At 40.9% G+C, this 25527-nt stretch overlaps 1 protein-coding gene across 6 annotated transcripts in view; it reads left to right on the top strand.

Annotated features, from left to right (window-relative positions):
• DSTYK (dual serine/threonine and tyrosine protein kinase) overlaps positions 1–25527 on the top strand; it is a 56118-nt gene that overhangs the window by 7145 nt on the left and 23446 nt on the right. For 5 of the 6 annotated variants that reach the window (XM_089908346.1, XM_022593659.3, XM_022593658.3 and 2 more), the window contains exon 2: positions 16305–16693. In XM_089908346.1, the coding sequence (XP_089764472.1) occupies positions 16305–16693 (389 nt within the window). Of the gene's footprint in view, positions 1–1193; positions 1267–16304; positions 16694–25527 lie in introns of all 6 variants that reach the window. The other variant, XM_022593660.2, reaches the window with a different exon arrangement.

Genomic DNA, 25527 nt, shown 5'->3' with positions numbered 1-25527 from the left:
GTCAGAGCATGGGGACTCATCAGAATCCCCTGTGGGACCCTGGTTGAATTGCCCATCACATGCGGTGCCTTCTTCTGTCGTATTTAGTAGGCAGTGTGCAGTGTGAGTGGTTTGGACGTGTCCCCAGCCTGTGGGGTGCCATGTGGCTGCGGGAACCTTTTGACCGCAAGTCTTTGGAGTTGGGCTTTATAATGTGCTTCCGTTCCCTGGGGTGGTGTTCTCTGGGCAGGAAGATGGGAAGTAGAACTTGAGGATTGTTTTGCTTTTCACTTGTTTAATAAGACATCAAAACTATCCCAAAGAATAGTAATAGCTTATGTATTCATAAAAGCCCTTGACTATTAAAAAAAAAACAAACCCTCATACTTCTTTTTAAAAAAATGCTTTTATCACTTTTATTTTACTCAGATATAAAAAAAGGTCTAATTTTAGCTTCATCAGATTAAGACTTCAGTGTGTTATTTATGCCAGACAGATTTTACCCTTTCTAGTTTATATAATGGGAGAGAATTATGTTTCCCAGGATTTTCTTGGTTAAGCCAAGCTTTCCAGACTAAAGATTAAGTAAGGCTGTATCATAAAAGCAACTGGATAACAAGACTAATTTGAATAAAATCTCTGTTTTTATTCAAATTAGAGGGCCAGTGACTGAACCAATATGGAGCTTACTTTTTAGGGATATTCTGTGCAATATACTGTAGCCTTAACTTTTAATATTATGGAGATATGTAGGGGCAAAAAGGAATGGAGAACTTGGGGGAAAACAGCTAGTAGGAGAAGTCATTCTTATTCTTTTGGCATATAAGAAGCCCCCTGGGGAAACCTATCTCAGTTTCTCCTGATTGAACAATTGGCCTGCTCTGCTGGCTCATATTCCATGGAGAGAAGTGGAGAAGTTCTGCTGTTGCAACTTGGAAATGTGGTTGGTTAGTCGAGGATAAAAGTAGTTAGTTGGCATGTGATAAAGAGGCCTGAGCTGCAGAAGAGGTGGAGGTGTGTTCCCTACTGCTGAGTCATCAGGAGGCCGCTGCAGGCAGTGCAAGGTCAAGCTTCTTCTGGTGGCTTCTTGTTCAATGAACTGGATGGTTATAGGTAACTTTCATCAAAGTGACCTGTCCTGGAGTGGGTGTTTGTCTATACTGCTTAGTCTTGAGGACTTGGGTTCTAAATCTGATCCTGAACTACTTGTTTAGATGAGTGCCTTGGACTCCCCAGACTCAGAACTGGCATCAGAAAACGATCACAGGAAGATTGAGGAGAAAGAAGGTAATGTGCAGGGCAGAAGTGGGGACAGTGAAGAAACTTATTGTTTAAATTGTATTATTACTGTATATGATGTATTTTTTACCTGCTGGGTTTTTTTTTTTTTTTTTTTTTTACGGTACGCGGGCCTCTCACTGTTGTGGCCTCTCCTGTTGCGGAGCACAGGCTCCGGACGCGCAGGCTCAGCGGCCATGGCTCACGGGCCCAGCCGCTCCGCGGCATGTGGGATCTTCCCGGACCGGGGCACGAACCCGTGTCCCCTGCATCGGCAGGCAGACTCTCAACCACTGTGCCACCAGGGAAGCCCGGTTTTTTTGATGAATAAAATTCTATCTCTTTATCTCTTTTCTCTGAGATCCAGACCTGGATACATTTTGCTGGTTATCTTTTTAGCCAATATTTTAAAAATTATTTTGAAATAATTTCAAATTTATGTAAATGTCACCAGAGCAGTACAAAGAGTTCCCACTCCACGCAGGTTCTCCAGTTGTTAAGATTTTATTGCATTTGCCCCATCACCTAATCTCTCTCTTTCTATTATAATATATGTATATATTTTTTGGAACCTTGTGAAAGTGAGCTCTAGATAGGTTGTCTTATCTCTTCTAAACACTTCCAGTGTGCATTTCTCCCAAACAAGGACATGCTATCAGCATGCAACTTCCCAAATCAGGAAATCAACATTGAGTCAGTATTACCATCCAGTCCATGGACCCCATTTAAGTTTTGCCAACTGTCCCAGTCATGTCTTTTTCTTTTGATCCAGGATCCTGTCCAGGAGCACATGTTGCATTTAGTTATCATGTGTCTTCGGACTCCCTGAATGTGGACAGTCTCTCGGCCTTTCCCTGGCATTTATATCTTTGGCAGGTTTAAAGAGCAGGCTTTACATTCTATGGGATGACCCTCAGCCTGTATCTAGCTGCTTCCTCATGACTAGACTCAGGTCATGAGCTCTCAGCAGGACTAGGCACAGAAATGACGTGATGTGCAGTCACATCAGGGGTACATGTTGTCGGCCCACCCACCCTTGGAGATGTTAAGCTTGATCTCTGGTCATGTTGGTGTCCTTTAGATTTCTCCACCTTAAAGTCACACTTTTTCCTTTTGCAATTGATTAGTCTTTTGTGGGAAGGTGTTCTAAGGTTTCACGGATGATCTTGTTCCTGAAAATGCCTCCCTCCACTAGACCTAGCATCCATTGACAGCGCCCACCTGCCTCAGTGGTGGTTTTTCTATCCACTATTTCTTCTATATTTCTTAGTTGGTATTTGCAAAGTTAGAGCATTCCTTTTCCATTGTTTGTTTATTATTTATTTATATCAGTGTGGGACTTCTGAATTTTTTCAATGGATTATAATTTCTTATTATCATTTTAAAAAAAATTTATGCTTAAATTGTCCCCAGTCCGGTGAGTAAGCCCCCCTTTGAGGTGGTTCCTGTGTCATTTTTAACACATTCCCACCATTGGATCATTCTTAATGGTAACTAGCTGAAAGAAGCTGCCTTCCAAATGACAGAAACTGAGCCCTGAGTGAAGCATGGGGTTGGCTTCCTTGAAGAACCGCTTCCATCTCTGCATCCCGTAAATTACAGCTTCAGCTGCCAGCTGCCTTTCTATTCCCTCTGCAGCTCGACCAGCCTCAGGAGCAGTTTCTCCCGGAAGGGAACTTGTCAGCAGGCTGCTGAGTATGGTCTCTTCATGTCACATGGCTCCTAGGACATATAAGCCCTGGGGGGGGGGGGGCGGTATGGGCAGGGGAAAGGGTGGGGGGAGGTTATGTCCCCCTTCCCAGGTACCAGTACAGTCTGCTTTTCAAAAGCTGTTCAAGATCTTAACATGACCACCAGGTAGGATAACTTGAGTGACATTTCTGCCAGCTTGACTTTCAGCTTCCAACAAGAGCTTTAGCTGCTTGAGTACATTTCCATCTCTAATCTCCAAAAACCATCCCCTTCAACCAAAATACCTTGTATTATTTGGTCCTGAAGATTCTGAAACCCAGACTCCCTAAGCATATGTTTTCCTTAAATGGGGATGCCCCTTCTAAAATTCAGAATCCTTTAAATTTAGCTGAAGGTCAGAGAGCTTGTTTGGGAATGATAAATAAATGCTTCTTGGCAGAATTATTTCTCTCTCAGCTCCTGGGGTTTTTGTAGCTCAATACTTTGAAGCTTGTAGTAGAATTGATTGTAGTAGAAAGACTGTATAACGTTCATTTCTCAATTTAGGATTTGTTCTGTACTCTTGGCACATGTAGTTAATAACAAATAAAACATCACTACTTATTTGTGGAAATGCATATTTGTGTCACTGATTACTTCAGTGACTTATATAAAATCCTTTGTATTTAACTCACTTTCAGAGAGGACTTCAAGTTCAGTGTTAAAGGTGAGGTAAAAAATTTTACCGAAGGAGGGAAATCCTTGGGTATCAGGAACAAGTATTGCAGTAGTAACTCTGTTGAGACCTGAATTGACTCTGAAGCCCCATCAACCTTATGAGTTTCAAGAATAGGATAAGGCAAAGATAGAGTTCCACTTCACTTATTCCATATAGTGCCTTCCCTCCTTGGCCATGGACTATACCTTACCCGGCTTTCACTCATATTATTGACTAGGATGGAAAACAGGCAAGAAGGAGAGTGTGATGATATAAATCCATTACTCCAAAAACAATTTAAGCAACGTATCTAACCTAATGGGTCATTAGAGACATCAAAAGGTCATTAACGAGAGATTGGTTCAAGATGGCAGAGTAGAAGGATGTGCTCTCACGCCCTGTTGCGAGAGCACCAGAATCACAACTAATTGCTGAACAATCATTGACAGGAAGACACGGGAACTCACCAAAAAAGATACCCCGCATCCAGAGACAAAGGAGAAGCCACAATGAGATGGTAGGAGGGGCACAATCACAATAAAATCAAATCCCATAACTGCTGGGTGGGTGACTCACAAACTGGAGAACACTTATACCACAGAAGTCCACCCACTGGAGTGAAGGTTCTGAGCCCCACGTCAGGCTTCTAAACCTGGGGGTCTGCCAACGGGAGGAGGAATTCCTAGAGAACCAGACTTTGAAGGCTAGTGGGATTTGACTGCAGGACTTCGACAGGACTGGGGGAAACAGAGACTCCACTCTTGGGGGGCACACACAAAGTAGTGTGCGCATCGGGACTCAGGGGAAGGAGCAGTGACCCCAGGGGAGACTGAACCAGAGCTACCGGCTAGTGTTGGAGGGTCTCCTGCAGAGGCGGGGGGTGGCTCTGTCTCACCGTGAGGACAAGGACACTGGCAGCAGAAGTTCTGAGAAGTACTCCTTGCCGTGAGCCCTCCCAGAGTCTGCCATTAGCCCCACCAAAGAGCCCAGGTAGGCTCCAGTGTTGGGTTGCCTCAGGCCAAAGACCCAACAGGGAGGGAACCCAGCCCCACCCATCAGCAGTCAAGTGGATTAAAGTTTTACTGAGCTCTGCCCACCAGAGCAACAGCCAGCTCTACCCACCACCAGTCCCTCCCATCAGGAAACTTGCACAAGCCTTTTAGATAGCCTCATCCACCAGAGGGCAGACAGCAGAAGCAAGAAGAACTACAATCTTGCAGCCTGTGGAACTAAAGCCACATTCACAGAAAGACAGACAAGATGAAAAGGCAGAGGGCTATGTACCAGATGAAGGAACAAGATAAAACCCCAGAAAAACAACTGAAGTGGAGATAGGCAGCCTTTCAAAAAAAGAATTCAGAATAATGATAGTGAAGATGATTCAGGGCCTCAGAAAAAGAATGGAGGCAAAGATCGAGAAGATGCAAGAAATGTTTAACAAAGACCGAGAGGGCTTCCCTGGTGGCACAGTGGTTGAGAATCCGCCTGCCAATGCAGGGGACACGGGTTCGTGCCCCAGTCTGGGAGGATCCCACATGCCGCGGAGCAGCTGGGCCTGTGAGCCATGGCTGCTGAGCCTGCGCATCCGGAGCCTGTGCTCCGCAACAGGAGAGGCCACAGTGGTGAGAGGCCTGCATACCGCAAAACAAAAACAAAGACCGAGAAGAATTAAAGAACAAACAAACAGAGATGAACAATACAATAACTGAAATGAAAACTACACTAGAAGGAATCAATAGCAGAATAACTGAGGCAGAAGAACAGATAAGTGACCTGGAAGACAGAATGGTGGAATTCACTGCTGCGGAACAGAATAAAGAATGAAAAGAAATGAAGACAGCCTAAGAGACCTGTGGGACAACAACATTCGCATTATAGGGGTCCCAGAAGGAGAAGAGAGAGAGAAAGGACCAGAGAAAATATTTGAAGAGATTATAGTCGAAAACTTCCCTAACATGGGGAAGGAAATAGCCACCCAAGTGCAGGAAGCACAGAGAGTCCCATACAGGATAAACCCAAGGAGAAACACGCCAAGACACGTAGTAATCAAACTGGCAAAAATTAAAGACAAAGAAAAATTATTGAAAGCAGCAAGGGAAAAACGACAAATAACATACAAGGGAACTCTCATAAGGTTAACAGCTTACTTCTCAGCAGAAACTCTACAAGCCAGAAGGGAGTGGCATGATTTACTTAAAGTGATGAAAGGGAAGAACCTACAACCAAGATTACTCTACCCGGCAAGGATCTCATTCAGATTCGATGGAGAAATCAAAAGCTTTACAGACAAGCTAAAGCTAAGAGAATTCAGCACCACCAAACCAGCTCTACAGCAAATGCTAAGGGAACTTCTCTAAGTGGGAAACACAAGAGAAGAAAAGGACCTACAAAAACAAACCCAAAATAATTCAGAAAATGGTAATAGGAACATACATATCGATAATTACCTTAAACATGAATGGATTAAATGCTCCAACCAAAAGACACAGGCTTGCTGAATGGATACAAAAAAAAGATCCATCTATATGCTGTCTACAAGAGACCCACTTCAGACCTAGGGACACATACAGACTGAAAGTGAGGGGATGGAAAAAGATATTCCATGCAAATGGAAATCAAAAGAAAGCTGGAGTAGCAATACTCATACCAGATAAAATAGACTTTAAAATAAGAATGTTACAAGAGACAAGGAAGGACACTACCTAATGATCAAAGGATCAATCCAAGAAGAAGATACAACAATTATATATGCACCCAACGCAGGAGCACCTCAATACATAAGGCAACCGCTAACAGCTATAAAGGAGGAAATCGACAGTAACACAATAATAGTGTGGGACTTTAACACCTCACACCAATGGACAGATCATCCAAACAAAATTAATAAGGAAACACAAGCTTTAAATGACACAATAGACCAGATAGATTTAATTGATGTTTATAGGACATTCCATCCGAATACAGCAGATTACACTTTCTTCTCAAGTGCGCATGGAACATTCTCCAGGATAGATCACATCTTGGGTCACAAATCAAGACTCAAAATTTAAGAAAATTGAAATCATATCAAGCATGTTTTCTGACCACAACGTTATGAGATTAAAAATGAATTACAGGGAAAAAACCATAAAAAACACAAACACATGGAGGCCAAACAATACATTACTAAATAACCAAGAGATCACTGAAGAAATCAAAGAGGCAATCGAAAAATACCTAGAGACAAATGACAATGAAAACACGATGATCCAAAACCTATGGGATGCAGCAAAAGCAGTTCTAAGAGGGAAGTTTATAGCTATACAAGCCTACCTCAAGAAACATCTCAAATAAACAATCTAACCTTAAACCTAAAGGAACTAGAGAAAGAAGAACAAACAAAACCCAAAGTTAGCAGAAGGAAAGAAATCATAAAGATCAGAGCAGAAATAAATGAAATAGAAACAAAGAAAACAATAGCAAAGATCAGTAAAACTAAAAGCTGGTTCTTTGAGAAGATAAACAAAATTGATAAACCGTTAGCCAGACTCATCAAGAAAAAGAGGGAGAGGACTCAAATCAGTAAAATTAGAAATGAAAAAGGAGAAGTTACACAGACACCGCAGAAATACAAAGCATCCTAAGATACTACTACAGGCAACTCTATGCCAGTAAAATGGACAACCTGGAAGAAATGGACAAATTCTTAGAAAGGTATAACCTTCCAAAACTGAACCAGGAGAAATAGAAAATATGAACAGACCAATCACAAGTAATGAAATCGAAACTGTGATTAAGAATCTTCCAGCAAACAAAAGTCCAGGACCAGATGGCTTCACAGGTGAATTCTGTCAAACATTTAGAGAAGAGCTAACACCCATCCTTCTCAAACTCTTCCAAAAAACTGCAGAGGAAGGAACCCTCCCAAATTCATACTATGAGGCCACCATTAACCTGATACCAAAACCAGACAAAGATACTACAAAAAAAGAAAGTTATAGACCAATATCACTGATGAATATAGATGCAAAAATGCTCAATTAAATACTAGCAAACAGAATCCAAGAACACATTAAAAGGATCATATACCATGATCAAGTGGGATTTATCCCAGGGATGCAAGCATTCTTCAATATACGCAAATCAATCAATGTGATACAGCATATTAACAAATTGAAGAATAAAAACCATATGCTCATCTCAATAGATGCAGAAAAAGCTTTTGACAAAATTCAACACCCATTTATGATAAAAACTCTCCAGAAAGTGGGCACAGAGGGAACCTACCTCAACATAATAAAGGCCATATATGACAAACCCACAGGAAACATCAGTCTCAATGGTGAAAAACTGAAAGCATTTCCTGTAAGATCAGGAACAAGACAAGGATGTCCACTCTCACGACTATTATTCAACATAGTTTTGGAAGTCCTAACCAAGGCAATCAGAGAAGAAAAAGAAATAAAAGGAATACAAATTGGAAAAGAAGAAGTAAAACTGTCACTGTTTGCAGATGACATGATAATATACATAGAGAATCCTTAAGATGCCAACAGAAAACTACTAGAGCTAATCAATGAATTTGGTAAAGTTGCAGGATACAAAATTAATGCATTCCTATACACTAATGATGAAAAACCTGAAAGAGAAATAAAGGAAACACTCCCATTTACCACTGCAACAAAAAGAATAAAATACCTAGGAATAAACCTACCTAGGGAGACAAAAGACCTGTATGCAGAAAACTATAAGACACTGATGAAAGAAATTAAAGATGATACCAACAGATGGAGAGGTATACCATGTTCTTGGATTGGAAGAATTAACATTGTGAAAATGACTATACTATCCAAAGCAATCTACAGATTGAATGCAATCCCTATCAAATTACCAATGGCATTTTTTACAGAACTAGAACAAAAAATCTCAACATTTGTATGGTGACACAAAAGACCCCGAATAGCCAAAGCAGTCTTGAGGGAAAAAAACGGAGCTGGAGGAATCAGACTCCCTGACTTCAGACTATACTACAAAGCTACAGTAATCAAGACAATATGGTACTGGCACAAAAACAGAAACATAGATCAATGGAACAGGATAGAAAGCCCAGAGATAAACCCATGCACCTATGGTCAACTAGTCAATGCAAAGGAGGCAAGGATATACAATGGAGAAAAGACAGTCTCTTCAATAAGTGGTGCTGTGAAAACTGGACAGCTACATGTAAAAGAATGAAATTAGAACACTGCCTAACACCATACACAAAAATAAACTCAAAATGGATTAAAGACCTAAATGTAAGACCGGACACTATAAAACTCTTAGAGGAAAATATAGGAAGAACACTCTTTGACATAAATCACGCAAGATCTTTTTTGATCCACCTCCTAGAGTAATGGAAATAAAAACAAAAATAAGCAAATGGGACCTAATGAAACGTAAAAGCTTTTGCACAGCAAAGGAAACCATAAACAAGGTGAAAAGACAGCCTTCAGAATGGGAGAAAATATTTGCAAATGAATCAATGGACAAAGGATTAATCCCTGAGGTATATAAACAGCTCTTGCAGCTCAATATTAAAAAAACAAACAACCCAATCCAAAAATAGGCAGAAGACCTTAATAGACATTTCTCCAAAGAAGACATACAGATGGCCAAGAAGCAAATGAAAAGCTGCTCAACATCACTAATTATTAGAGAAATGCAAATCAAAACTACAATGAGATGTCACCTCACACCAGTTAGAATGGGCATCACCAGAAAATCTACAAACAACAAACGCTGGAGAGGGCATGGAGAAAAGGGAACCCTCCTGAACTGTTAGTGGGATTGTAAATTGATACAGCCACTATGGAGAACAGTATGGAGGTCCCTTAAAAAACTAAAAACAGAATTACCATATGATCCAGCAATCCTGCTACTGGGCATATACCCAGAGAAAACCATAATTCAGAAAGACACATGCACCCCAATGTTCATTGCAGCACTATTTACAATAGCCATGTCATGGAAGCAATCTAAATGCCCATCGACAGACAAATGGATAAAGAAGTTGTGGTACATATATAAAATGGAATATTACTCAGCCATAAAAAGGAACAAAATTGGGTCATTTGTAGAGACGTGGATGGATCTAGAGACTGTCATACAGAGTGAAGTAAGTCAGAAAGAGAAAAACAAATATCGTATATTAACCCATATATGTGGAACCTAGGAAAATGGTACAGATGAATCGATTTGCAGGGCAGAAATTGAGAGACAGATGTAGAGAACAAAAGAATGGGCACCAAGGGGGGAAAGCGGCGGGGGTGGGGGTGGTGGTGGGATGAATTGGGCGATTGGGATTGACATGTATACACTGATGTGTATAAAATTGATGACTAATAAGAACCTACTGTATAAAAAAATAAAATTCAAGAATTCAATAAATAAATAAAAAGTCATTAACATTACTTCCCGCCAATTCTTCCTCTTTAGAATAATCTTAACCTCAACCCAAAGGGTAATACAGACTAACTGATGAGGGGAACATTAAAAGTTTCTCTGAAAAGTACCTACTGTTTCTTTTAGAAAAGGGACTCTAGAGCTGTTGGGTAGAATAACAATAACATTTTTAAAAAGTGCTCACCCGCTAGTGGTAATGCTGTTTTTTTCTCCCAGGCCTCATCGTCTTGGGCAGTTTTTGTAAGGACTCTGTCAGTCTGCTTTAAATTGGGGTCCTACAACTACTGAGTTGTGTTTGTCCCCACATTGGGAGAAAGTGTGGTAGGGCGGGTGGAGGAGGAAGAATTTCCCTCTATCTTCTTATTATCTCCAGCTGGGCCTAAGAATTAAACTGACATAAGACAGATAAACAGGAGAAAAGCATAAGCACTTTGTTAAATTTTACATGTACATGGGAGTCCTCACAAAAGAATGAAGACCCAAAGAAACAGAGTTGAAGTGGACAAAGAAGTAAATTATGAAAGCGTGACAAGACAGAGGGGCTTGAGCTAGGGAAGTTAACAGTGGGAAAGTAACTAGGAAGGTACTGGCTAGTTTAACAAGGCTTATTTGTACAGATTTTTCTTGATCTCGACTCCCAGTCTCTGGTGATAACGAATTTTGCTTTCCTTCTGTTACAGGGAGGACATCTTCCCAATGGGGGTTTTATCTTGCTTTCCGGAAGATAAAGGGGAGGTCAGAGTGCCCTTCTTATACCTGCTGTTTGTCGAGTGCCTTTAGCTCAAAATAATCCTTATGCCAAAGTGGCATTCTGGGGGATGGCATATTCTGCCACCCTTCAGGGACATTGTTTACCATTAAGTATTCACCTGGCCCCCTGAGACTTAAGAACAGTTCCTGCTCTGCCCTGTGTTCCACTTTTTATCTGCTTAGAGAAATGGAGAAACATGGTTTCTTTTTTGTTCTGTTTTGCCTTTTAAGCTACTGCTTCCTCATCTACAAATGGGGATAATAATAGTTTATGTCTGGTAGAATTGTGAGCATTAAATGAAATGGGGCAAATAAAGTGATGTACTTAGAAAGGGCTGAGTAAATATTATTGTGGGTGAGGAAAAATAATTTTCCCTTTACCCTTCTAGGTTCTTGGCTGAGACACCCGTTATAAAAAGATTAATGGGAGAGAAACAACCAGAAATTTAATAACATGTGTACCTCCTGTACACGTGGGAGATACCCTGGAAAAACTGCGTGACTCCAAAATGGCCCAAGCCACTACCTTAAATACGATTTCCAGCTAAAGATAAAACACTACTGGGGTGGGGTGAGGTGGGGGGAGTCATTTATGGGCGTTTATCAGGAAAAGCACAGTAAAGAAGGGTAAGGTGGTTATGCAGTTTTAAGTGGTTGCTTTCTGCATTGATAAGAGTTTCTAGAGATTTTGAGCCCTCCTCTTCCTGGTACTGGAGGAAGACCCCCTTACAAATGGAGATTTCTCTTTTAAATATGTCTCTTACGAAAGGGTAACATCTCAGTTTCCAGAGCTTCACCTGTGTCTGCTGTTTCGTAAAAATAACCTGTTCAAAATAGTATGTCAAAGAGGCATATTTTGGGATGATATGTTTCGTTCCCCTTCATTATCTAAAACAGATAAACAAAATGCGTTGCTGCTTTAGCTGCTCTCCTCCTTGTAGTTTGAAACGTTTGTTTAGAAGTAACCCAAATCAAGATAATCTGTTTTTAAGAATCATCAAGAAAAAAAGAAGTCTTGGCTTGCATTGAAGACAATCTGAATTTTCCTGCAGCCAGAGTTGGCAGGGTTAAAGCGCTCCAGCCGAGAGGCCGTGCTGTGACCTTCCGGCAGCCCCATATGCAGATGCTGTTATATTAATTACAAAAGAAAACCTGATTAACTTGAAAGTCCTTTAACTGTCAGTGTGGCAGCTGCTCAAATCTGACACAGATTTTCTTCCTCCCTCCTACCTTCAGTCTACAGGTTTTTTGTTTGTTTGTTTTTGTTTTGTTGGTTTTTTTTTTTGCGGTACGCGGGCCTCTCACTGTTGTGGCCTCTCCCGTTGCGGAGCACAGGCTCAACGGCCATGGCTCACGGGCCCAGCCGCTCCGCGGCATGTGGGATCTTCCCAGACCGGGGCACGAACCCGTGTCCCCTGCATCGGCAGGCGGACGCTCAACCACTGCGCTACCAGGGAAGCCCCCAAAAGTTTTTAATCTCTTCTTAAGAAAACTGCTAAAACTGCCTGGTAGGTCCTCAGAGCCCCTGGCTAATTCAGTCAGCTTTTGATCTGCCCTTATAGTAGTCCAGGGAGAGCTCGAGTAATTAAATTCACGTACAGTTTAAAATAAAAACAATCAGACCAACTGCCCATCCCCCTCAGTTATTTTTCTTTCAACAGTTAAAACCTGATGGAATCCTGGAATTTCAGAACTGGAAGGGGTGTTAAAGATGATCTAATCCAAGTCCCTTAGTTCACCGATGAGAAATCCAAGGCTGAGAGAAGCAAGTAGATTGCCAGTCAGTGGTGAAGCCCGGGATCAGAGCGTCTGCCCTCGGCTGGTGCTCTGCCCACTCCCTCGCTGCGCTCCTCCCTCACCAACGCATTTGCCGAGAGTAGCAAGGAGTGAAACGGTCTCGTTTCAGCTTCATTTCTCTCCATGCTCTTGTTCAAATCTTGTAGACACGTTGAAGAGCAATGAAAAAGCTAAAGATTGGTGGGAGAAGCAAAAGACTTGGATAATGACGTTTTGAAAAACAGATGGCGATATCCATTTTGAAGACCTTTTCTCAGTCCAGTGGGTTGCACGCAAGAACGCTAGCAGAGTGCGTGGAAACGAAAATTAGAACTGGTTTCGCTGTCAGCCCCCTCTCCCATTGCACTGGCCTATGGTTGTTAGACTCTAGCGGGTTTATTTATAGTGACTATTTTTGTCACTACAGAGATGGGGGTGTGATAATTTGGACCAGATGAGTAATGGGGTATGTCCGCTGTGGTTTTGGCCAATGCAGCATGGTTTACTGGCTTTCCTATAGTTGACCCTGAGGTCTCAGAGGTGTTAAGATCTCTCCCTCTGGTCCTGAAAAATGGTTAGTTGGTTTTTGTTCTCTGTTACCTGCTCTCCCAGCAGCACCAGTCACAAAACTCATTTAAGCTTATTTTTATTATGGTTTTTATTTAGACTTATTTTTATAACTTTTGTTATAGGAGTTTGGACACCCGTCTGAGATCTGAGGAAGACTGGGAAAAGAGAAAGAACAGGAAGGGTAGATAAGAGTGAATCTAACTGGACTTCTCACTGCTCAGGCTGAGACTGTGGTCTGCAGGTGAATGGGGAGGTACTATTCTGTTGTCCACCTCTACTCTCCATGTTGAGATGAAGGAGGTTTTTAGGAATGACAGTTGCTCCTATGCTATTCATGGTACCGGACTGTTCATCATGCTACTGGACTTTTCTGAGTACTTAGTAGAACCACTTCTGGCTTTCTGTAGACAATTCTCCATGGTAAATGGATTCTTACACAAAGCAAGAAAGCGTATAACAAAGCACTAACTATTTTTTAGTCATTGTGTTGGGTGTTGAGGATACAGAGGGAAATATGATGGTTCTTCCTGCTTTTGGTAATTATAAACATACAACTAGAATAGTCCGTATAGGGGAGCAAAATTTGCCATCTCAAAATGTGTCTCTGTGGTATGAAGATTACTTTAGGCTTTGTTGTTTTAAAGAAACAAAAGGCTCAGGAAGAGCTTTTATCTCCTCTGCCTTAACTGCCTAAAAGAATTTAGATAGAGGGCCTATCCTAGAAAGAGAGCTATCACCAGGGCTAGCTACAGTGTAATATGAACCAGGTGTAGTAGTCAGGGGAGGAACCTAGCAAGGCCTGTTTGGTCAAAGTCCTCTCTATGTCCCATTGTTTCTGGATGACCTAGCAAACATTTTACCAAACATTTACTCTTCATTCTTACTGTGGATTGCCTTGTTTCCCTTTGAAGACTGAGCCCCCTACCCCTCTCCTTAGTCCAGGATGACATATGTATCTCATTTAACCCGTCTTTGGAATCGCATGTTCGGATTCCCCATGTGTACCTAATGAAATTTCATTTTCTCCTGGTAATCTGTCTCATGTCGATTTAATTCTTAGACCCAGCCAGAGGAAACTAAAAGGGTAGAGGAAAATTGTTTTTCCTCCCTGACAACTGTGGTAAGTGTTGTTTAGTTGTCAATAAGATATCAAGGGACTCAGGACTCACTACTTGCTAAGTGGTAGCACAGCAATTGGCTGTGTCCCCTTGCTTTAGATTGTATCAGTGGGTCAAAAATTAGACCAGTGGTCTGGTGTTTTACTCTCGAGCTTAGTAAATACCTTGCACAGAATTGGGCACTCAGTTAACACTTTGCTTTCTCATCTCTGTCCCAGGAGAACAGATTTCCTGTTTCAGTGTCTCGTATTACTGGTTTACATGTGCTGGCCAGGTGATGTACTTATAGGCCGATGTGAAAGGAAGGGCTTAATGAAATTCATAAAGGGGGCTGGGTGAAAGCCAACTTCCTTAAATCTTTTGGGGGTGCCATTTGTGGGAGAGAAAAAGATTTGAGGATTTGAAATACTGAGTTTGAAGCAGGATAGGTAGAGTCTGAAGTAGGACAACCTCTTAAATGAATCAGGTCTCTCTTGCTTCAATTACATAAACAAAATGAATAGCTCATGGTTAAGTGACTAAAGCAAATACTGTTTCACTTGGTGCCACCCTAAATTTCAATTAAGATGTATGTATTTGGCTCGGAGATTGGACTTCTAACAGCCTAAGAACTGTGTGTCTGTGCCTTTCTGGACAAACACAGAGTTGCCTGAATCTTAGACTTGGGCAGGCACTGGCACTGAACAAGCTGGGGAGTGATCGAGTTCAGAATATGAGAGTTCTAGTCAACTAATTTCTGGTTCTTTTTCCCAAATAGATGTTCTCATACTTTAGGAAGACTTTTGTTTTCTCTCTTTTTAAAAAAAAATTTAATTTATTTTTTATTTTCATTTATTTATTTTTGGCTGCATTGGGTCTTCATTGCTGCATGTGGGCTTTCTCTAGCTGCAGTTAGCGGGGGCTACTCTTCATTGCGGTGCACGGGCTTCTCATTGTGGTGGCTTCTCTTGTTGCGGAGCATGGGCTCTACGCACATGGGCTTCAGTAGTTGTGGCACGCAGGCTCAGTAGTTGTGGCGCACAGGCTCAGTAGTTGTGGCGCACGGGGTTAGTTGCTCTGAGGCATGTGGGATCTTCCCAGACCAGGGCTCGAACCCGTGTCACCTGCATTGGCAGGCAGATTCTTAATCACTGTGCCACCAGGGAAGTCCCTTGTTTTCTCTTGAGTATTATTTGATCTGTTTAGATGAGTATGGTGTCCTGAAAGGATATTTCTGAGATGGATCACATCTCTTCCTACATTTGCCTGGATTTTATCCTAACAGGTAGTTCTTTCCCTTTGTCTTATTCAGGGTCTCGTCCTCCATAAACTGAAAGAATGTGATTTGATTAGGAGATATTGATCTTAATTGAGCACCCAATGTTTTAAGAAAACAGATGACTTGGCAGCTGGGATGCTGTCACCAGCCATCAGTGAAATGAACCAGAAAAGATTCTAGAGCTTATACACACCTGAATAACATTTTATTTCAATACATGCGTATTTAAAGACTGGCTGATACATTTAGTTATAAAATATGTTATAAATGAGGAAAATAAGCTAAAACTGCATGTGGTAGAGTCATTTTAAAGGGCCTTTGTATGTTCAAGTATTAGGTCTTGTGTCACAAGGAAGGTTTTCATTTTGACATATTCGGTTCTTGGATTCACATCCCAGTTAGTGTAGTCTTTTCTGGCTTTGTCAATTTAATGATCTTGTACTTGAGTCCTTGTAAACTCCTTAGGCTGTCCCTCCACTGGTTGAAAAACGAGAGGAGAGGGTAGATCAGGTCACTGCCACCTTTCTGGATAGAAACAACTGTTCTGGGAATGAGCCAGAGAGGGGAACCCTGTTTGATATTTGAGGAACCTTTTCTGACTGGGATGTTTTCCTGGTACCTTCTTCAGCCAAGAGCTTCCTAGAAATTTCTTTTCTAGGAGCCTGACATCCTAATGGGATCTCCCTGGAAGTCTCTCCCTACCCCTCCTCACTCTTCTCTCTGTACTCCTTTCTCCTTCTCCACCCTCCCCTTCCCCAACCAGGCCAGCTGAGCTGCATTTCCTTCCCACCTAAGGAAGAGAAGTACCTCCAGCAGATTGTGGACTGCCTCCCCTGCATCTTGATCCTCGGCCAGGACTGTAATGTCAAGTGCCAGCTGTTGAACCTGCTCTTGGGGGTGCAGGTGCTTCCCACCACCAAGCTGGGCAGTGAGGAGAACTGTAAGCTTCGGCGCCTCCGCTTCACCTATGGGACTCAGACTCGGGTCAGCCTGGCACTCCCTGGCCAGTATGAACTAGTGCACACGCTGGTTGCTCACCAGGGCAACTGGGACACCATCCCTGAGGAGGACCTGGAGGTCCAAGAGGACAGTGAGGATGCTGCCCATGTTTTAGCCGAACTGGAGGTGACGATGCACCATGCTCTCTTACAGGTACCAAACTCATACTTATATAGTTGCACAGATACATACCAGCTTTCGTTGTATTTGAGCTTTCTCAGAAAACAATTTGGCAATATGTACTCTGGGCTCTGAGCATCAGCTGACGCTCAGAGTCAAAGGAACATGATCTAGGAAGTTGAAAACCAGACAAGGCTGTACAGTGCCCATCGCTGCCTCTACTACCATGCTGCAAGGCCCTGGGCAATTTGCTTAATTCCTGTCTAAAATTGAAGGAATGTGTTAGTTGCATCTCAACTGTGCTTTGACAGAATTAGGATCAGGGTTAGAAATCCTTTTTTCATTTCTTAGCAGGAAGGTGTCGCTAGAATTGTCTCTAGCCATCCCTTTCTGAAAGGTGCAAATAAGATGGTTAATGTTCTTACTTGAGTTGAGAACAAGTGAAGAACTTTTGAAGTTTCCCTTAGACCTGCCATTATTTACTAAGTGAGACAGATCATGTCTCCTACTTTCTAAGGGACTTCAGAACTTGAGGACAGGTCTGGCTCAATGTAAGGAGATATGGAGATCCTGTCATCTGAAGAATATCTTTGCTTTTCTCAAAGATATTCTTCCAACTCCCAAACAGAACATAGGTCTTGCGGCATCTCCTAAAAGATCATATTGTCTGTCTGGTATTCAGATCTCCATTTAGGAAGGACTCGTCTCTGTATAGCTAGGACTGGGCTCTTTGATTAGGCCAAATGGGGATGAGCAGAGGATGTGACTATGTTGGGGGTCAGGAGAATGGGGGGGATGGGCAGGGAAGGTGACTATGTCAGGGATCAGGAGCTGGTAGGAATAAAAGAATGCAGATGTGCTCAAAACAGAGCGTCCATCACCTTGGTTAGCTGTGCCAGGAAGGAAGGGCTAGTTTGGCAGCACTAGGAAAACGGTTTCTTCTTCTCTTCACCTACCCCTGTTCTAGAAGGCTTGATCTCAGTCAGTGAGCGAGTCCTTTGGTTGTGGCCTCGGCCTGTGATCCTCTAGAAGTAGAAACTGTCATCTCATTTTCTTCCAGAGTCCAGATTTCTTTTATCTTGATAAATGCTAGAGGGGGCTATGTATACCAGCCAGCATTTCCTCTCAGCTCAGTTTCAGTGGTGGCTTTCCTCTGTGTTCAGACTGGGAGCGTGCACTGCTTATCTCCAGGACGATGTTAGAGTTCTTGGATAACTCTGACAGTGATCTTTGTTTATTGACTGAGCCTGCTCAGTTGACCCGCAAACTTCTTCACAATTCATAAGTATTTGATCCATACACAATCTCTATAGTATTCTGCTCTGGTCTAGTTCCTTCAGCGTCCAATAGCTTGGTGGTTTTCAAACTTTTTTAGATTTTAACTCACTCTAAGAAATAACATTTTATTATCAGGACCCAGTACATATATACACACATACATTTGAAATAAAGTTTCATAAGACAATACTTTTACTTCTTGCAAAACACACTGATATTTTCTTCTCTATTCTATTTGACTTCTTTTTTAAAAAAATGATGGTAGCAGCCCACTAAATTGATGATCTGACTTAATGTATTGTGACCTGCAACTTAAAAAACACTGTTAAATAGCTGAAATGACTGCTATTGGTTGGGTGGTGATTTTTCCTGTTCTTGCCTTTTGTAATGAGTCTTGGAATGTGAACAAAGCCATCTGCAGGACAGGCACATTATCTGATTGATTTTTCTGTGTCCCTTCACTTTATTGGTTTTAATTTTTAATGCTCATTTACTTTGGTCCCATGAATTGAGGCGATAAAGTCAAGTCACAGAAAAGAAAGTGAGAGCCATTTCCCAAGTGCATACCCGAGCACGTATCTTACTGGTGAGAGTTCCCACCGCTGCTCCAGGTATATGTAGTAAGTAAGCACTCAAACTGAGTTAACAGTTGAGGAGGTTACTTGGCTGGGAGGGAAGTTGAGACCCCCAATTAACTTTCTGTCTGCACATTTGAAATATATATTCTCTTTCTTGAGAAATATTCTTCTCTTTTCTTGTGGAATTCTCCAGCCTCTCATTGTTCTGTTTCATGTGGTTTGTGAGGCTTCCTTAGCTAGTGTTTCTCCGGATCTGCTTTATTCTCCACTGGTTTTGATGTGGAAACAGCATTTCTAACTTTAGAATCCCTTGATGCTGAGCCTCAGAGGGGCCTTAGCAGCCTTTGGGGCCCTCAGGCCCTGCTCAGTCACTGTAGTCAGGCTCCTGTCTCCATTTAGTGTATCAGGGATGCTCAGCTTACTGCTGGGAGCATTTCCTAACTACCTTGAAGATTCTTTGTGCCAGTGAGAAAGATTTTTTTTTTTTTAGCTCCAGTTATATTAGCTCTAAACAGCCAGGGCTGTGGCCAGGGAGTTAGCTCTAAACAGCCCTTCCATTTGGTTTGTAAAGGGAGTGGTAAAGAAAGGAAACATTTAGCTAAAGGAAACCAAGATTGAAATAGGGGAAGTGAGATGTTCATTTTTAACTGTCAAATTATTAAAACAGAATTTCCCCTTACCCTCTTAAACAATGGTCATTCTTCTAATACGTTACTTTAAAGGCCTCATAAATTAGCCATTTTCAGTTTGTTCTGGAATAGGCCAACTCACGTGGTACCCGCATGGAATACCACAGTATTCCCGGCTTTTTAGCTCTGGGTCCCCTGAGATTCTCAGTTCATAATTCAATAATAGAGGAATACTATCAAGCTGTTAGTTTCTGAAACCTCATTTAGTGTTAAAACATAGTCATTTTCCAGTTGGCAACACATTTTGCCATTCACCATATTCACTAGTTCTGTCTTCATTTACATACTTCCCCTTCTAACCTTCACCCCCTTTCTGGTACATACATCACCTCCTTTTCTTTTTTGTTCCTTTTACAAGTCCAGTGGAACACAGCTGTCTGCCTTAGAGTTGCCTCAATCTGATGTGTGAGTGTGTATGTTTTTCCCTATGAACACCTCTAAGAAAAGGAATAAAAAGAAGCAGAGATGATTAAACTTCCTCAGCCTAAGATGGGATTCCTGCAGCCTAGCAGTGGCATTTCATTTTCTGTGGCAGTTTCATAGCTCTCAGTTTTCTGCTCTAATCATAGCCTGTTTATCCCTACCAGGTGTTTTCTGGCCCTCTGGACAAATGTACATGTCACCTGGCAGCCAGGCAGCCACACACTGTCATGGTTACTGACTCATGGTGATGTCTGGTAGGGTGTATTTCAGGGAACTAAAGTAGACTAATGTTTCCAGGAAAGGTCTAATGACTTGCAAATAAACTTTTTTTTTTTTTTACTACTTTGAACTCTTAACCATTTGGAGTAGTAAAATTTTCTCTTTATAACCCTCAGTCAGTAGCCATCAATGGAAATAATCTGTTTGTAATTTCATACAGACATTGATATTTTTATTTTTTAATTTTTAAAAATTAAAAGTTTTTAATTTGATTTATAATTTTTTAGTTATTTACAGTGTTGTACAGCAAAGTGATTCAGTCATATATGTATATTTTTTCAAATTCTTTTCCATTATGGTTTACTACAGGATATTGAATATAGTTCTCTGTGCTATACAGTAGGAGCTTGTTATTTATCTGTGTTATATATAGTTGTTTGTACCTGCTAATCCCAAACTCCTAATTTATCCCTCCCCCACCCTCTTTCCCCCTTGGTGACCAGAAATTTGTTTTCTTTGTCTGTGAGTCTGTTTATGTTTCATAAGTAAGTTCATCTGTGTCATATTTTAGATTCCACATGTAAGTGATATCATATGGTATTTATTTTTCTAACTTACTTCACTTAGTATGATAATCTCTAGGTCCATCTATGTTGCTGCAAATGGCGTTATTTAGTTCTTTTTTATGGCTGAGTAGTAGTCCCTTGTGTATATATGTACCACATCTTCTTTATCTATTCACCTGTCGATGGACACTTAGGTTGCTTCCATGTCTTGGCTATTGTAAATAGTGCTGCTGTGAACATTGGGGTGCATGTATCTTTTCAAATTATAGTTTTCTTTGGATATATGCCCAGGAGTGGGATTGCTGGATCATATGGCAACTCTCTTTTCAGTTTTTTAAGGAACCTCCATACTGTTCTCCATAGTGGCTGTACTAATTTACATTCCCACCAACAGTGTAGGAGGGTTCTTTTTTTTCCACACTCTCTCCAGCATTTGTTATTTGTGGACTTTTTAATGATGGCCATTCTGACTGGTATGAGGTGGTACCTCATTACAGTTTTGTTTTGCTGTTGTGATCTATTTTATTCATTTATTTTTAAAAATTTTTATTGGAGTATAGTTGATTTACAATGTTGTGTTACTTTCAGGTGTACAGCAAAGAGAATCAGTTATACATATATATCTCCACTCTTTTTTAGATTCTTTTCCCATATAGGTCATTACAGAGTAATGAGTAGAGGTTCCCTGTGCTATATAGTAGGTCCTTATTAGTTATCTATTTTATATATAGTAGTGTATATATGTCAATCCCAGTCTCCCAACTTACCTCTCCCCCCTTTTTCCCCCACTGGTAACTATAAGTTTGTTTTCTATATCTGTGACTCTATTTCTGTTTTGTAAATAAGTTCAACTGTACCATTTTTTTAGATTCCACATATAAGTGATATCATGTGATACTTGTCTTTCTCTGTCTGACTTACTTCACTCAGTATGACAATCTCTAGGACTATCCATGTTGCTGCAAATGGCATTATTTTGTTCTTTTTTATGGCTGAGTAATATTCCATTATATATACGTTCCATATCTTCTTTATCCATTCCTCTGTTGCCTCCTTATAGTTTTGATTTGCATTTCTCTAATAATTAGTGATGTTGAGCGTCTTTTCATCTGCCTATTGGCCATCTGTATGTCTTCTTTGGAAAAATATCTATTTAGATTTTCTGCCTTTTTTTTTTTTTTTTTTTGTGGTACGCAGGCCTCTCACTGTTGTGGCCTCTCCCGTTGCGGAGCACAGGCTCCAGACGCGCAGGCTCAGCGGCCATGGCTCATGGGCCCAGCCGCTCCGCGGCATGTGGGATCTTCCCGGACCAGGGCATGAACCCGTGTCGCCTGCATCAGCAGGCGGACTCTCAACCACTGCACCACCAGGGAAGCCCTCTGCCCATTTTCTGATTGGGTTGTTTGTTTTTTTGTTATTGAGTTATACAAGCTGTTTGTATATTTTGGAAATTAAGCCCTTGTCAGTCACATCATTCGCAAATATTTTCTCTCAGTCTGTAGGTTGTCTTTCCATTTTGTTTATCCTTTCCTTTGCTGTGCAAAATCTTATAAGTTTGATTAGGTCCCATTTGTTTATTTTTGCTTTTATTTCTATTGCCTTGGGTGACTGACCTACCAGCTTTCCCAACACTACTTGCTGAAGAGACTGTCTTTTCTCCATTGTATACTCTTGCCTCCTTTGTCGGAAATTAATTGCCCGTAGGTGTGTGGGTTTATTTCTGGGCTCTCTATTCTGTTCTGTTGATCCATACAGACACTGTTAGTTTTAATTTATCAGCAGTTAATACTTTCATAACCCCAAATCAAAGTATCTTACTAAAAATCACAAATTTATGCAAAATTTTAACCCCCAAATTTACTAAACATTGTTTGTGGCTAGAAAACTAGCTTCTCTCAATTTTTGTCTAGTTTTTAGTATTTGTTTTGGTGCCTTATGAAACTAAATTTATGCGTTGCTTACTTTTAGTTAGATACCGTGTCTTCTCTTGAATGTATCTAGATTGAAAGATAACAGTTGACTGGTAAAAAGTTGGAAAGAAGCTTGGGTGACTATCTTCAAGGTAAGCAGATACTTTTGGGAGGAGAGAGTGTATGGAATTAGGTCAAAGATGGCCGTTTCTAAGGGAAAAGAAACAAAGCTGGGGTAATATGTATAAGAGAAATAATGCTATTCTAGAAACATAATTAAAGAAACCCTGATTTTATGGGGCAAAAAGAAAGGGGAACTAAAGTGATGTGTTAAAAAAGGATATGGGAAGTTCAGGCAAATGCTAAATTATAAGTTCCTTCTAGGCAGTAACTCTATGTTCTTTGAATTTAGCATCGCTCTTGCCTTTCCCCTAACACACACTAACATACATAGTGAAATATAACCGATACATTGCTCTTTGCCAAGAAACCTGGTAATACTTTTAATAGGTTAATTTTACCTATTAAGGATATATGTGGTTTAGAGGCAAGATTCTTTTTAAAATCCCTATGCTCACTGTAGTAGCCTTGATCCCTCTTAAAAAGAACAGCTTAAAGCTGAGGCTATATTTTCTCAATTCACCACCACTGATTCATTTTTGGCCTTCTAAGATTAGCTCTTTGGGGGAAAATCTGGCAAGAGATTATGGTCTTAGTCTTCCTCTCTTGTTTTCTCCCTTTTTAAAGGATCCTATCTACCTCTTTCCTGCACCAAATGGCATCTCTTTCTAGTTTCACTATCTCAAAGATCTGTTTGTGTTTCCCTTTCGGTAATGGATGGTGGCGGTAGGGAATCCTCCCTGATTCAGAGATGCAAAGGTTGAAAGTACTGTCAGCAGGCAGAAATTCTGTTATTCGGGCAATTAAAAATATTTTCTTTTTGACTTCTTTTGCAGCATTGTTTCATAGCAGAGCAGGGCTTTTACTTATAGCCAGCATATACTTTTTAATATAGACAGTAGGACTGTTAGGGTCCCTGAAATCATCTTGTCCATCCTTTATTCTTCTTTCAGAACTTTCCTAACACCAGCCCAGACAGTTCCTGACACAGTGGACCTTCAGTTACTGTTTAAACACTGTCTTTGTAGTTAGGTGGGCCTGAACTTACATCCTGGCTTGGTTACTTAACTAACTGTGTGACTGTGGTGCTGGGGTGTCCCCCATTTGTAAAATGGAAGTAGTAATCTGTATCTTTTAGGACTGGTGTGAGGCTTAAATAAGAGACTAAGTGTAAAGCATCTAGAACAGTGTCAGGCACTTAGCAAGTCTCCCTTTGAATGAATTAATCAGCGTCCTTGAGAAGAGGATTTCCTATTCTCTCAGTCACCTGTCCCTTCCCTGACAGCCATCCATGGTGGGACTCCTTCCTTTTGTCAAACTTAAGTCCTTCTGGTTCCAGCTTACTTAGAGTTATTCTGCTCTAGTTAGAAGCAAAGTTCTTCATAATTATTATGAAGTACTTTTATAATAAAATGAGAGATGTTATAAAAAGGTAAAAAATACAAAAGTTAAAGTTATAAAGTTAAAAGGTAAAGTTTCCCCTTCTTCCTTCTTCTCCATTCTACTATGGTCTCTCTTGATTGGGTCTAGTAAGTGATAAGAGAATAAAGCTTCACTTTCCTACTTTTATCTGTATATGTGGGTACCTGGATGTTTGAATATCCACAAGGTATTGAGTTGTCCAAAAAGTTTGTTTGGTTTTAAGTAAAAATAAAAGACATGTTTTTCATTTTCACCAAGAATTTTATGAAACAATGTAGTCCCTCACCGAACGAACTTTTTGGCCAACCCAATAGACCACACAGAGGCTGTTCAGTACATTCTTGTCAACTTGTCTGTTATCTCATTCATCACAGTATGAAATCAGATAGTTCTGATCCTTAAGGGCTTCATGCTTATGAGTTGAGACGCAGACCTAAAGCCTTTACTTTGGGGTGTTTGGGATTGTAAACATATTTCCACTTTTAGCATGATGGCCTCATGTTTTCTGTGGCTAGTTCAGGGCTTTGGTTGGGATTATGGTTTTTCCCAAGTCTTGTTATGGCCTCTGAGTTACCACTCCCTACTTTTTACTAGGTAGGGAGATGAGCTTGTATCTGGTCTATGCTGACTGCTGGGGTGAAGCTATGGGTTGACACAGCTGCTTGTGGCCTGTTATATTCTAGAAAGCAGCTCAGTCAGTCGCAGCTCCCCAATGGAGAGTGTTTGTACCAAGAGTAAAGGGATTTTCTACAGTGTAACAAGAAGAGGGAGGTATTTGCCTTTATATGTAATTGACATTCAAGAGTGATAGTTCAGGGAACTGTATAAAAATGAGGAAAAATCAATCCTGTGTAAAAACAGATGGGAAAAACCTCCCATTGCCCTGTGAGAGTGGGCATGGGAGGAGAATTGATAGTGACGATAGGTAGAATACAGAGACAGGGATTGGAGTCGAGGCTGTGTCAGCTGCTGGGCAGGGGCAGGACTCTTACATAGTTATGTACTTCTCTTCTGTGTGATGTAATGAGGCTTCAGAACTATAGGGAAAACAAAGATATTTATGACCTACCTGAGTACGTGATCATCTTCTGTTTGAACCATCAGTTAAGATAATCATCCTTAGCTATCACTGAGTTTCAGTAATGTGCCATGAGCCATAGAGTAAGGAGTCCTCACCAGTAAGAGCCAATATTCTTAGGAAGCGGTCAGGCTTCAGTGATTGAGCCATTTCTTCTTGGCACTTAAGGTAGTGTCATTTTACATAAAAAGCTTTTACATAAAAAACAAAACCAGAGAGGTAAATTCTGGTGTTTGCAGAGTAGCAATCTCCTTTCTATTACATTCTCTTAATCTTGCCAAGAAAATTGATGGTAATATATCAACTTATGTAGATTCGACAGATTTGTGCAGATGTATTCTAAAAGAGAAATCTCTTTAGGAATTTGCTGTGACTCAAAATGGGAATTATGGCATACTCTCATGATTCCCTGGGATTCTTCTTCCTTGATTGAATTAGGAGCAAAATGCTTACTCACTGCTTCATTCTTAGAGTAGATGCAAATAGCAGTTCCAGATAAATGTGTGGGATATGGGTTAAAAATAGAAAATTTTATATAGGATGATTGAAAGTGGTTTTGAGCAAGTAGTAAAGGCATCATTTAT

Source organism: Delphinapterus leucas, chromosome 1, assembly GCF_059928025.1.
Source record: "Delphinapterus leucas isolate spDelLeu-1000000601 "Yukka" chromosome 1, BTC_Dleu_Yukka2, whole genome shotgun sequence".
Classification (NCBI taxonomy): Eukaryota; Metazoa; Chordata; class Mammalia; order Artiodactyla; family Monodontidae; genus Delphinapterus; species Delphinapterus leucas.
This window is presented reverse-complemented; position numbering and strand designations above follow the sequence as displayed.